This window comes from Crocodylus porosus, unplaced genomic scaffold (assembly GCF_001723895.1).
Source record: "Crocodylus porosus isolate Cpor-Errol unplaced genomic scaffold, CroPor_comp1, whole genome shotgun sequence".
In the NCBI taxonomy this organism is placed as follows: domain Eukaryota; kingdom Metazoa; phylum Chordata; order Crocodylia; family Crocodylidae; genus Crocodylus; species Crocodylus porosus.
This window is the reverse complement of record NW_017728931.1, coordinates 90032212-90044795: the sequence shown is the minus strand read 5'-3', so window position 1 is coordinate 90044795 and position 12584 is coordinate 90032212. Positions and strand designations below refer to the sequence as shown.

Here is a 12584-nt window from a genome sequence, read left to right as displayed (position 1 = left end):
CAGCTGACTTCCTGCCCTTCGGGCAGGGGACTGGACTCGATGATCTCCCGAGGTCCCTTCCAGCCCTAATGTCTATGAAATCTATGAAAATCCTAGGGAGAACAAGATTTCAAGAAGAGCATGGTCAACTGTGTCAAAGGTGGCTGACAAGTTAAGGAGGATGAGGCTAGACAACTAGTTCTGAGATTTGGTTAAGAGGTTTGCCATTAGTGATATTGGCAAGAGCACTTTCAGGTGGATGCAAATGATAGAAGCCAGACTGAAGAGGACTGAGGATGGAGCTGGAAGAGAGGAGCTCTATACAGGGAATGTAGGCTGTGTTCAATTAATTTAGCATAAAAGGAAAAGTGAGAAACAGTTGAAGAGGCAAATGTGTTCAGGGTGGTTCACGTTTTAAGATGGGAGAAACTAAAGCATGAATGTTTTGTGAGGAGAAAGAGCCAGAGGACCGTGAGAGGTTAAGAGAAGTGTGTGTGGACATGTTGACACAAGATGCTAAATGCGCAGTGGGATTAGTCTGCTGTGCATTAATATCACTAGAAAGGCGTGTGCAGCGCTACTACACAGTAATACCCATTACTGCACATTGAGTTGGTACCTATTATTACAGGTACTAAACTTAAAGCACAGTAACTATGGTGCATTAATGTACATGTAGCTGTGCCTTGTGTGTGTGAGGGGGGAGAGGAATAAAAGTGGACTTGAAGGAAATGAGAACAGGGAATGGAATAAGGTCACTAGGGGAAATGGAGTGTTTAGAGGCAAACAGCTGAGAAGCTTCTCATTTATGATATGGGAGAGGAAGGGAAGAGGTGACTCAGTCTCAGAGGACATACATATTCTGAGAAATATGTTATGGCAATTAGTTCAACTTCCACCATAGAGGGGACAGAGTTGACTATTTGTCAGGGAAAAAGGTATACAGGTGTGCTTTGGAAAAAGATGATGATTTTCTGCAAGATATATAGAGAGAAAAATGTCAAGTAATCAATTTAAAGGAACGAAAAAATGCTTAGTGCCATGTTCTGCCTAAGCCTATCCCAGTGAAATCAGTTTTGAAAGCACAGCTGGTGTAAGGGCAGAATCTGGCTATTAGTATAACAAATGTTTAATAGGAATAGACTCTTTCTACTAAAATGTCTAATAAAAAAGATTCAGTTTCAACAAATGGGAGTAAACATAATGAATCAATGTGCTTTTTCCAAGAGTGAACTGAACTATAGTGCTCTGTAATCCTTTCAGACTCCTCCTCAACAAAGTTGGTTTTAAAATTTGTTGTTGCTTTGCTGTTTCCAAATCTAAATTTTATTTTTAGCTTGTAACATTTGAAATTATTATATTGGAAATATATGCAGAAGGAGATGTGTTTTTTTTCAGTGTGAACAAACAGTGAAAAAACATTAACTTTAGCTAATGACCCTTTAGCATTGTTACTTACAGCAATGTGGTGTAATCACCACCTGTCAAATTTCAGCATACCATCTCTTTGGCTGGCATTTAGCAGTATGTCTTTTGCTTTCCATATGTTGCCTCATCAGTAAAAATTTCCATTGTTGTCCATTTATAACTGGGGCATCAAACATAATTTGCTGAACTAAACCACTTTTAATACCAGGTCTGTGATTCTTTGATTGATTCTTTTTTCTGCTGGGCTTCAGGCCCTGACTGCTAAATCATTTTCTACCTTTCTGCCTTCATCCATCCGCTCTTTCTTCAATCATGAATTAGTGCAAAAGAATAATAATCCCAATAGTAGAAGTCATTGTAGTTAAAGGGAAATTGTAAAAGAATCAATAGTGGGCACAGTGATATCATAGTGCAAAAAGAATGTTGGGCATATGGCAGAAAAATTAATCCTGCTCCAGATGAACTTGTAATATAACATTTATAAAATGGCAAGAACATTAACATGAAAAATAATTATAGCTGTAACACTTTAGAGAACATTTAGTCCTCTGTCATGTAGTGGAGGTACAAATTTCAAGATGTCTTGGCATTGATGATATACATTTTGGCCAAGAAATGAAAATAATTACTTTGTTAGTGGTTTCAGGCTTTAGTCTGCTTTGTAATGTGATTTTTTTGTTAAAACATGGAAGCCTTAACTGAGATTGGGACTTCATTGTGATAAGGACAGTAAAAGATGCTTGTCTGCAAGAGCCTGTTATCTAAATGGACAAAAAAGACAAAGCAGATGAGAAAGGAAGTACTGTTATCCCCACTTTGCAGGTGGAGAACTTGTGGGGGACACGCACAGGCTAAATACAGATAGTCAAAAAGTCTGAGGCTGAATCGATTCTTTCCAGGTTAGTTTAAGATGTGTAGATTGAACCGATAAGCAAGTGAACAGACATTCACTTCTGATTCCACAAATGCAGCCACATGCCTGCGGTTGCTCAGGCCAGAAGTTGGGTACTAGAGCATGCCTCCTAGGTACTTTCAATGGGAAGGGAGGCGAGAAACCCTACAAGGCTTTTCCCCCATCCCTGCTTAAGCAGAGTGGAGCATGGCCAGGGCCAGCATGTTGAGGCCAGGGGAAGAGGGGCTATAAACCCCGCTTCTTTGCCTGCATGGGACCTGAGCCCTGGTATGTCTTGCGGGGAGAAGCCCCTGCCAGGCTTCTGTTCCCTACTTCTCACTCAAGGGGAGGGGGCAGTCCCTGTCATGTTTTTTGTGCCTATGAGCAGAGAAGTGGGGCATGGCCACACCCTGGCCAGGTGCTCACAGCCTGAGATGGGGAGCCCTTCTGTGGCTGCATAGGACGCAGCCCAACTACAACCTGGGTCTGCCTTGGGGGAAGGGGGTAGTCCCTGCTAGGCCCCCTCCCCCTGCTCAAGCGGAGATTGGGGCTTTACCCAAGCTGGGGGCTCACAGACTGAGGTAGGGAGCTGGATCCAGCCCCCAGCCAGAGTTTGCCAGGGGGAAGCATCCCCTGCCTGGTTTCTCCCCTGCTCCCCACTCAAGTGAAGGGGTGGAGGTTATGGCCCAATGCCAGCAGGCTGAGGCAAAGGGGTGGGGGGAGAGGGGTTTGAGCAGGGGAAAAGACTGAGGGGCTGCTCCACCCCTGCCAGGTAGACCCTGGCTGGGGTTTAGAGCCAGATTCCCCACCTCCACTCCCTTCTCAGGCAAGCTGAGCAGTGATAGTGCTCTGGCTAGGGAGCAGAAGGGTGGAACAGAAAGCACAGCTCAGGGCTGCAAAGCATCCTGGGGTGCTGGGGGACTGTGAGTTAACTTGGACCAGGAGGGGGTTTGGGATAGAAGTTCCATAAACTGGTTTGACCTAAATCAGTTGAGTGTGATACGACATCCAATCAGGTTTATCTTAAACTGGTTTCAGCCATTTTGTAAGTGGTTTAAGTGCATGGAACTTCTCTTCTGTTACAGGTTTAAACCAGTTTCTGCTCACTTAAGCTGGTTTATGTGTAAATTCTGTCTCTAACCAGAGTGATCTGCTAGGAGTCTCGCAGGAAATCCGTGGGAGAACTGAACTCTGAACCCAAGTTTAAGATCTAATACAGGATCTTAACCAATAGACTTTTTTGTGATGGCATTGCATCAAGAAGCTAAGCGGGCCTGAATCTGCACAATGCTGGAATAGCAGTGCTCCAATATATTGTAAGCAGCTGTTGTGTAGTTCTAATCGTCACAGTTTCCTGTATTGACATTATGCAAATATTGTACAAAATACATGACATCTATGCCTACTGCCTAAGTAAGGGAGTCCTAGGGCAGGTGAGAATTGCCCAGCTCTTGCTGTGAGCAGAGAACAGGACAATGACAACAAAGCAATCTTTCCTACCTTGGCATAATGTTTACAAAACACTTGCCATAAGCAAAGCTCCCATGGTGTATCTAATCAGACGGTCATATAATTGAAATTTAAAAAAATGTAAGGGTGGGATATCATAATTTTTGTGTGTGTTTGTTTTATGTACTAGCTCTTGGCATGGCTAAGTTCTAATTTAGGAGTTTCAGTTTGTCTCATTTCTGCAAGTTGATGAACACTTCAGCCCTGATCAGCAGAACACAAGCATGTGCTTAGCTTGGAATCATGTACATAACTAAATATGCTTAAGAGTTTTGCTGATTGAAAAGACAGTGCTCAGCATCTTTCAGGATAAAAACCTAACCTAGGGCCAACCCATTCATTTCCATGCTTCTCTGTCTTAATGAATACCTTTCCATTCCTTAAACAATGGTGCTGCTTTTTCAGTCTCAGAATGACAGCTATGTTTCCTTCTCAGGTCGCTTTTCAATGGGGGGAGGGAAAGGATTTTATTCATGTGCAAAGTAGCTGTAAGGCATTTGAAGGAGACCATTATCATAAAAGTGGCGTAGACATTATATTATTCATTTGTCATACACTCTAATAGAGATAGTTTTGAGTAGATTGCAGCACTGTCTCTTTCCTTAGCTTCTAGTACACTGAGGCCAGGGATAGACATTCAAAAATGTCTGAACTGAGCCTGAATTTATTAAATCTTTGCAGGTTAGTCTAACCTGCAGAGATTGAATTGATTTGCAAGTAGATAAATATTCACTTTTGATTCAGGAAACGCAGGCACATGCCTACAGTGGCTCAGACTCAAAGCCAGGAGGCACTAGACGAACCCTCCCTTCCTTCCATAGTGCTGAGCTGGGGTTGGGGAGCGGGGACATGGCCAGGCCTTAGCAGGATACTCTGATTAGGGAGGGGTTTAACCCTGCACAGTCCCCAGCTGGGGTGTGTTTGGAGGGGGAGGGGGAAGCAGCCCTCACCAAGCTTTCCCCCAGCTCCTTGGTCAAGGGGCAGGTGTGTTGTCAGACACTGACCCCTGGCTACCACTCTGAGACAAAGGGCAGGGGAGGGGGAAGCAGGGGGAGGAGAGGAAGAACTGATTGTGTGGACTGCATGGTACTGAGCTTTTCCGTTTCCTTCTCCCTGCTTCTCATACTGTCTGTAGCAAACTGACAGCCACTGCATTCATTTCAAACCAGGTCATTTCCACACCTCTTTTGTGAACTCGAGTTCTCTTCATCAGATGCTGTGAAAGGACAGCATAGAATAGCGTATGAAGTGGAGTAAGTGATTTCAGTACAAAAGCTGGGAAGAAGAGAGAGAGGAAGTGGGAAGAAGGACAGTGCTGGGAGAAGCAAACAAGCAATAAACCCATAGGAACAAAGAGGTCACAAAAGCTAAAAGTTGTCTGTTATCCTCTCACAGGAAAGGCAAACAGGTACTGAGAAAGATAGAATAAGCACTAGGAAGGCATGTAATGATAATTTATTTTTTCCTTTTGCAAAAAAGCAAACTTACTGTGTTTTAATATGTTTATAAATAATTTATTTTGAAGAGAAGTTGTTAGTATGATCTCTATTACAGAGCAAAACCTCTCGATTCAATTTGTTATTCAGTTTTCAAAAGGTTGGGGTTTTTTTTGCTTTTCCATTATATAAGCCTAATGGTTTCTTATCTTCTTGCATGCGTTGCCATTTATTCTCTTATCTTGAAAAATGGCTCCTTATATATTTGTTTAATTTATTTCAGGTCTGCTTGTAATGGAAATATTTTGGATTTAAATTATTTTGGCTTTCTGGCTTTTAGCACACCTGTCAGATCAGGACATATGATTATATCACTCAGAAAGCCATATGCAGAATATGGATACATTGTCCAAGGCAATGCTGGAAATTGAAGCAATATGAACACAGAGCTATAAAGCACATCCTTTGCAAAATATATCTTAGTAAAATAATATTAATTTGTTACTCAGTCCTGGTACAGCTCCTGCTGCCTGGGCATTCACCAGACTGGTACATTTGGCCCTGGGATGCAAGATCCTGTTTGCTTTTATGATTCTGTTGATCTAGATGGGTGCAACGCTGCCTTTTCCTTGGCCTCTCCAGGGCAAAATCTATTAAACCTTTATGGAAACTGGACTCTGCGGCCCAGCTGCCTTAGGTCCCCAGAACCAGAGCTGGCTCCCAGACTCTCCAGAATCTTAAGAACACTCTTTCTTAGAGTACTAACCTATTGGACACGCTCAGTTTATAGCTCACTTCTTCAGGAAAGGAGAGAGTTGAAAGCAAACAGACACAGTTTTTAAGGGTTCGTAGCTGTTTTATCTAATAGAGGTAGGCAAAATAACAAACATGCTCTCTGCATTGCCTTGAATAAATTTTTCTTACCACTGAGGTGTTCTTTGAGCTTAGGGAGTCTAGCAACCCTTCCTCCTCTTCTCCAACGTGAGGTCTCGCTCTCCGGTGCAGCCAGTTTTTCTGTTTTCCTTTCTTCCGTGGTTGGTCTTACAGTTGAACTGAGCATTCTGCTACAAAAGTATGTTTCCATTCTCCTGCCCAAATGTGCTGTATCTGTGAACTGCCCCAACCTCCCTAACTTTTCAGCCTTGGTATTTGTCTTAATTGAATTAATGTGTTAGTCTCATTTAAAATAGGGCTGGAGTTCTCTGTTGTGATTGTCTAGCACAGAGCTATGGAGTGTACATGTGCAGGGGTCTGGCTGTAAGATCGGGTACTAAGTTAGACAGACAAAGGTTAATGGGAAGCAAACCCAAATATAGTGTGATGTTGCAGGAATATTCTGTATTTGTGGTGGCTGCAAGAAATGCAACTAGAAAAGCAAATAGAATTTAGAAACTGGCTTTCCTTTTGCTGTAAAGTAGATGCACATTTGCAGGCCAAATTAAAGACAACTGATTTCTCATCATATTTATACCACAGGTCAATTACTCCGGCTAAAAATGTTTAGAGAAGATCATGGATCTTGGATGACAATGTTCTTCAGCATCATTCTCTTCCTCTTCATTTTTTCTCACATTTACAATCTGTGCCTCCTTATGGCAGGGAATATGAGGTAGGCTTGTTTTTTTCCTTTCTCACTATCTTCTTATAGACTAAGTTCTGTCTAGAAATCTTTTTACTGCATGCTACCACTTAATTAACAACAGGTTATTGTAGTGTAAACAAGTTAGCATTTGAAATATATTTGTTAACACCTCAATATTTCTAAATTTGGTGATAGCGGTATTTTTATAATTTAATTAAGAGTTTTAGAGTTTCAGTCTTGAATAATGTTAAACTGATTAGTATATAGTTAGGCATCCCCTGCACTTTAACACCCTCATGCCTCAGCCAGCTTTTCACTACTCTGCCACCCTTTCGCTGATGGGGGCAGCCCTCATCTCCCCCTCCCAGCGGCACAGCCACTGCCACAGGAGAGAGGAGGAAGGCATTCCCAAGGCCCAGGGGTTGGGGGGTCTTGCAGTGGCTGAGACTTGCAATGGCTAAGTTCAGCAGCTGTGGGGTTTGGAAGAAGTGGGGTTTGGGAGAGGAAAAATTCCCCTCAGCTCCCTGGGGCTGTTGTGGGCTGGGGAATCCTGGGCTGGGGTTGGATGAAGCCCCCCAAGTCAGTGGCTCCCCAGTGACCCTATGCTGGGCTGCAAAAAGCACCCAGCCCAAAGGGCTCCTCCCTCTATCCTGTGGCAGTGGCTGAAGCAATCAGTAGCTGGAAAGGGAAGGGGAGGGGAGAGAAATTTCCCTCTGCTCCCCAGGGCTGCCTGGGCTGGAGAAAACCCCCTGAGGGTGAGGCTCTCTGAAAGTGGGCCCACACCTGGACTGGGGGCTCTTCTACCCCTGTGGAGGGACAGTATGGGGCTGGGAGCATGTATTGGGGAGCCAATTGGGGATGGCCCCACTTGGCTCGGCTGGCAATTACCAGCAGTTTGGGAGACCTGTTTTAGTGCCCCCTGCCTACTGGTCTGGGTCAGTGCAGGCCTCCCTCTGCCTTTCCCAGTTGAAAACTGAACACCAGTTCAGTTGGTTATCAGTTCAATCCATGCAGCTTAGAGGAAGCTGATTAGATTGAATCAATTCTGCCTTGGGCTTCGTGACTGTCTGTACTTAGCCTTAATGACTCTGCCATAGGATAGTACTACCCCCAACAGTACTATCTTATGGCAGAGTTAGTTAATTTACTGTGCCCCAATATTGGTGCACATGTAGGTGGTGATACTTTACTGCAGAACTAATTAGTGTACTCAGCAGTAAAGCGCATGTGTAGATACACCCAGTAGGAGGCAAAAATTGTTCTTTTAGAATTTTATGAGATGCTGTTTAATAGATTCAGATTCATTATGGAAATAACAATGTAATGTGTTATACATCCCAGAGTGCCACCACAAATATATGGTGTACAAAAGTCCCAGTAGCAGTGTAAGAAAAATAAAAAGTGAAATTGATAAAGTGATAAATTAGGTGTTGTTGACACCAACCAACCACATTAGTAATGTAAACACCATAGTAAAACCAAACAAATTATGGATTTGTATAAACCCAGAAAAGTATGAATAAGGGCAGCAAACCTGACTGATATCCCAGGAGAACCCTGTGGTCATTAAGGCTCTGAGATGATAGTTATTGATAGATACCTAAGAAGCAGTACAATAACCCTTTCATCTCTGGGCTGATTGAATTCTGAATCCAATAATTTATATCTATTATTAATTAAATGCATCTATTTGTGTTTATTGTTTATTATTGTGATGTAATTATGATGTAATTGTAATACCATATTTACTTGAATCCCAGATGAGGATTTTTCAGCCACTGCTCCCCCTCTGACACCTGCCCCCCTCTGCTCTGTTCCTTTCCCCTCCACATCTGCTCTTTGTTACCAAGTTCCTGTTGATTCTACCCCAGCTGCCCTGGCCACTGCTGCTTACCTTGCTGTTGCCACTCTGGCTCCAGCTGGGGTCTGTCTCCAGCTCAGCTTGGGGAGCATGGAGGACATTCTGCCTCCCACCTGACCCAGCTGTGTAGCAGTTGCAGTGGCAGCAGTTCTGGTTCTGGCAGGCAGGCAGTAGGGAGGTTAAAGTGAAAGGCAGGCACAAGGGGAACAGGAGTGGTGGGAGCCATGAAATGGTACAGGTACCACTGTGAGGGGCAGTTGTGGGGTGTCTAGACACTCAGGGGTGGGGGGCAGTAGGGGGGACAAGTGGTAAGGGGCAGTGGTCAGGCCACCATATTCCCCCCCGCCCCCCACCTGCTGCTGCTTGCCCTACTGCAGTGGTGGGAGAACAGATTTAAGATAACCCTCCAAAATTAGATTATATACATGGAAAATTTTAACAAATTTATACATTTTCCAAGTTTAGAAACTGATGATTGGGGTGCGGTCTTAAATTCGGAGTCATCTTGTATTCAGGTAAATATGGTTTATTTTCCCCAAATTAGAAAATATTGAAATCAATGGATACTGGCCTCTCATGCCAAAAAAGTTAATTTACCCCCTGCCAACATTCCTCTGTCTCGCCTTTATTGTTCTCTTTCTTGGTTCATTTGCATTCTATTAACTGCACTTAATGATCCTAATGAAAGTCAATGTCCATGTGCATACAGACAGGCATTATCTATTTATAAAGCTGTTTGTGTCAGTCACTCTGTCCTCTGGCATAAAGTGGAATGAAATCTTTCCCCCTGATGTTTTGGCCAGTCATTGGACTGGCAAATTATTGTTATGAGAAACAATCTGTGTCCAGCTGCATGACTTTTACATACAACAGTTGTTACTTATTCTCCATGCTGTGTCAGTGTGTTGTAATGATATGTAGTAAAATTCATTCAGGCACAAGGTTTTGATCCTAATAGTATATTCCTACCCCAAAGAAGCTAGGGTTAGCTCTCTCAAAGTATAGATAGAAAAACAATGCATTGAGAGATTCTTCAGCAAAGGGAACACTCTCAAAGTCCATTATTTATTCTCTTTTAAAATAGCATATTTTTAGAGTGGATTACCTCTGATTTTACTGCATACAGTCTTTATGAGAGCTACATTTGACATCTCTGCAAACAAAAAAAGTCACAGTATGGACAGAACACTTATTTGTGTGATCCAGTTATACACTGGAAGAAAATTGAGGCTCAGGGGGGCAGGTCATTATCTGTATTCATGCAGCCTGTAGTCTGAGGACCGTTGACTTACTGTCATCTGGGCTTCTGCACATAGGGAACTTTAAAATAAAAGCATTTACAGTAATAAATCACTTTCCAAAGAAAAGGGGGCTCTGAAAGCTTTAAGGGGGCTCTGAAAGCTTTTCCCCCCCTAGTCCCAAGGCTGAGGGGGAAAAAAAGCCACTCTTTTTGTGCCTATGCACGCATCACTCTGTCCCTCTGCCAGCTAGCTTTGTATGGTGGCTGGAGAATGGAATTGGCAAGTTTCTTCATGTCTGAGCACTTGATCTTGTCAATGAAAATTCCCCAGTGGCTCATAGAATGGAAACAGTGGGGACAGCGATGCATCTGGCTAAATCTGTCAGTAGTGATGAATACAGCTGAAAATGTCCTGATGAAAAATAGGGACACTTTGCACAGGAGCTAGCTTTAACGTTGTCTCAAGACCTCATCTCTTAGCATGTGATAAATTTATATTATTGCTAAGATGTGTTTGAAAAGTGCTATTTCATGCATATCTTAACTTTGACAAACCTAAAAACATCTGGCTGGTGTCGCTTTAAAGAGTCAAATGAAGAATTTATACTTTTCCCGAAGCAGACAGAAGGTGAGTAATATGCAGACGTAGGCTGCATGGTGGATACAACTGAAAGGCTTTTCTGACTGTGACAGATAGGCCCATGTCTGTTTTGAATCTCCTTTTGTGAAATCCATTTATTTCTTGGGTTTCAACTTTGTATTGTAACTTCTACTAGGGATTAAACCATTCATTTTGTTGTAAGGGCCACCTGAGTGACTGTATCTGAGAAGCTGGGACCAGAACAACTGGTGCCATCAATTTTGATTGCATTTCAATTACTGGCCCATCCACAAGAATAATGGATTTTCTAAAAAAGAAGCTTGGATGGGGTTAGAAAGTAGACTTCCCAGCCTGGGTATTTGGCCCAAAGGGATTGAAGATTATATTTAATTGAAAATGCACTCTCTGAATAGGGACCAGGAGGGTTGCAGCTCCCAGCAGTGTGCAGAAAACTACGGGAAAGCAGCAAACAAACAGGAAATGTTGCCTGTCTTGTGGAATTTGACTTATACCCAGGACTTGAAGAAGGTGAAATCAGATGGTGGGAAATACATTCAGAGCATTTCCCCCTACCAGAGGGGTATTTGTCTAGTGGTGTTAAAACTACTGGTTAAAAAAATCCTTTGATAAATCCTGTATTCCTTGCTTAATTGTTCCGTGTTGTCCCCAAAAGTGTCACCCAAGATGCTCAGATTGCCCACAGCAAGGTGGAGTGCTGAGGTGTTATATAAGCAGTTGGATGGGAGGTTCTTAGGAGACCTGGGACACTTGTTTCAAGGACTTAGGTGGCTGAACTGTAAGACTCTACTGTCCAAAAAAGATCCCAGACTTGGGATCTACACCTGGGACTGCACCTGATTGACCCAAAGCTTGCAGTAGTCACTAGTCGCTACTAGTCTAACCCATTTAGAGCAGGTTCTTTCCATCCATAGAGGAGGAAGGTGCTCATTTATAACATCAGGGTGGTTATGTAAGTAAGGGTGACTGTGAGGAGTGGCTTAAGCACAGATTAAGACAGAGGTTTTATTTCAGGATATTTTTAAACATTTAAGAGAATCTAAACCTGACCAGAGAGAAATGGGAAGATAGATAACTTGCATGGAAATAAGGAAATAAATAAATTTTGCAAGGGGGCTTAGGGAACTATGTTACCAACTTCCACAGAAATCTAGTGGGGTGTGGACTCCTAAATCTTTGAAAATCCCAGCACGAGGTCTTTGAGTAGGATTGATTTGCCTGTTCAAGAGTCTGCCTTGCTGCCTCTCTGTAATGCTGAAGCAGAAGCAGCAGTGAAAAGTGGGTTGTCAGTCCTGGGTTCTCAGTTTTTATCATTTTAGCAATTTCTATTGCATAATTACAAAGCACTTTACAAGGGAGGATAGGTATCATCATCCTCACTTTGAGTGGGGAAGTGGAGGCATAGAGATAAGTGACTTGGACAAGGTCCCACAATAACTTGTACGTAATGTCCATGTCTCTTAACTACCAAGCCGGGGCATTATTCTTAAGTCAGAGGTATCTGAATTTTAGGCTCAAATTCTCAGCCACCTACAATTTGTGTTAAGTCTGCTTCGGCTGCCCAAAATCTAAATACTGTACTGAATCCACTGAAGCTGGCAATCATGTCAGAAGCCAGGCAAGATGCTAGCAACTCTCCAGAAGACCTTTGATTCCAGGATGTCACAATACAGACAGGACTTGCAGAAGCTACCTGGCTGGGTGGGTAGGTATGACAGACCAACTTATTGCAAATTGTTCCTTCTATTTCAGTGTTGCTGAGCATTTTTTTTAATAATAGCTGGTCTTTTGTCTTGTGTATCCCTAACTGACTAGAAGCATTCAGTTTCATTAGTAATTCTGATATGTCAGGAGTCCCTAAAATAAGAATTGGCCTTGTTAATTTTAAGCTTTAGTTGCAAGATATGTGGGGAGGTCCTTCTTAGTGAAATGGAAAAGACCAAATTTCATAGATTTCATAGACATTAGGACTGGAAGGGACCTTGGGAGATCATCGAGTCCAGCCCCCTGCCCAAAGGGCAGGAAGTCAGCTGGGGTC

At 42.9% G+C, this 12584-nt stretch overlaps 1 protein-coding gene across 4 annotated transcripts in view; it reads left to right on the top strand.

The window, feature by feature from the left end:
- Positions 1-12584, top strand: part of TMEM117 (transmembrane protein 117) — a 415971-nt gene that overhangs the window by 66947 nt on the left and 336440 nt on the right. Inside the window, exons 1-2 of one of the 4 annotated variants that reach the window (XM_019543347.1) lie at positions 6765-6853; positions 9148-9202. The exons of 1 other annotated variant lie outside the window; for it this stretch is intronic. Coding sequence is in view for 1 of the 3 variants with exons in the window: in XM_019543346.1 (XP_019398891.1) it covers positions 6721-6853 (133 nt within the window). In the remaining 2 variants the exon portion in view is untranslated. Of the gene's footprint in view, positions 1-6720; positions 6854-9147; positions 9203-12584 lie in introns of those variants that run through there. 2 more of the 4 variants (XM_019543348.1, XM_019543346.1) reach the window with 2 other exon arrangements.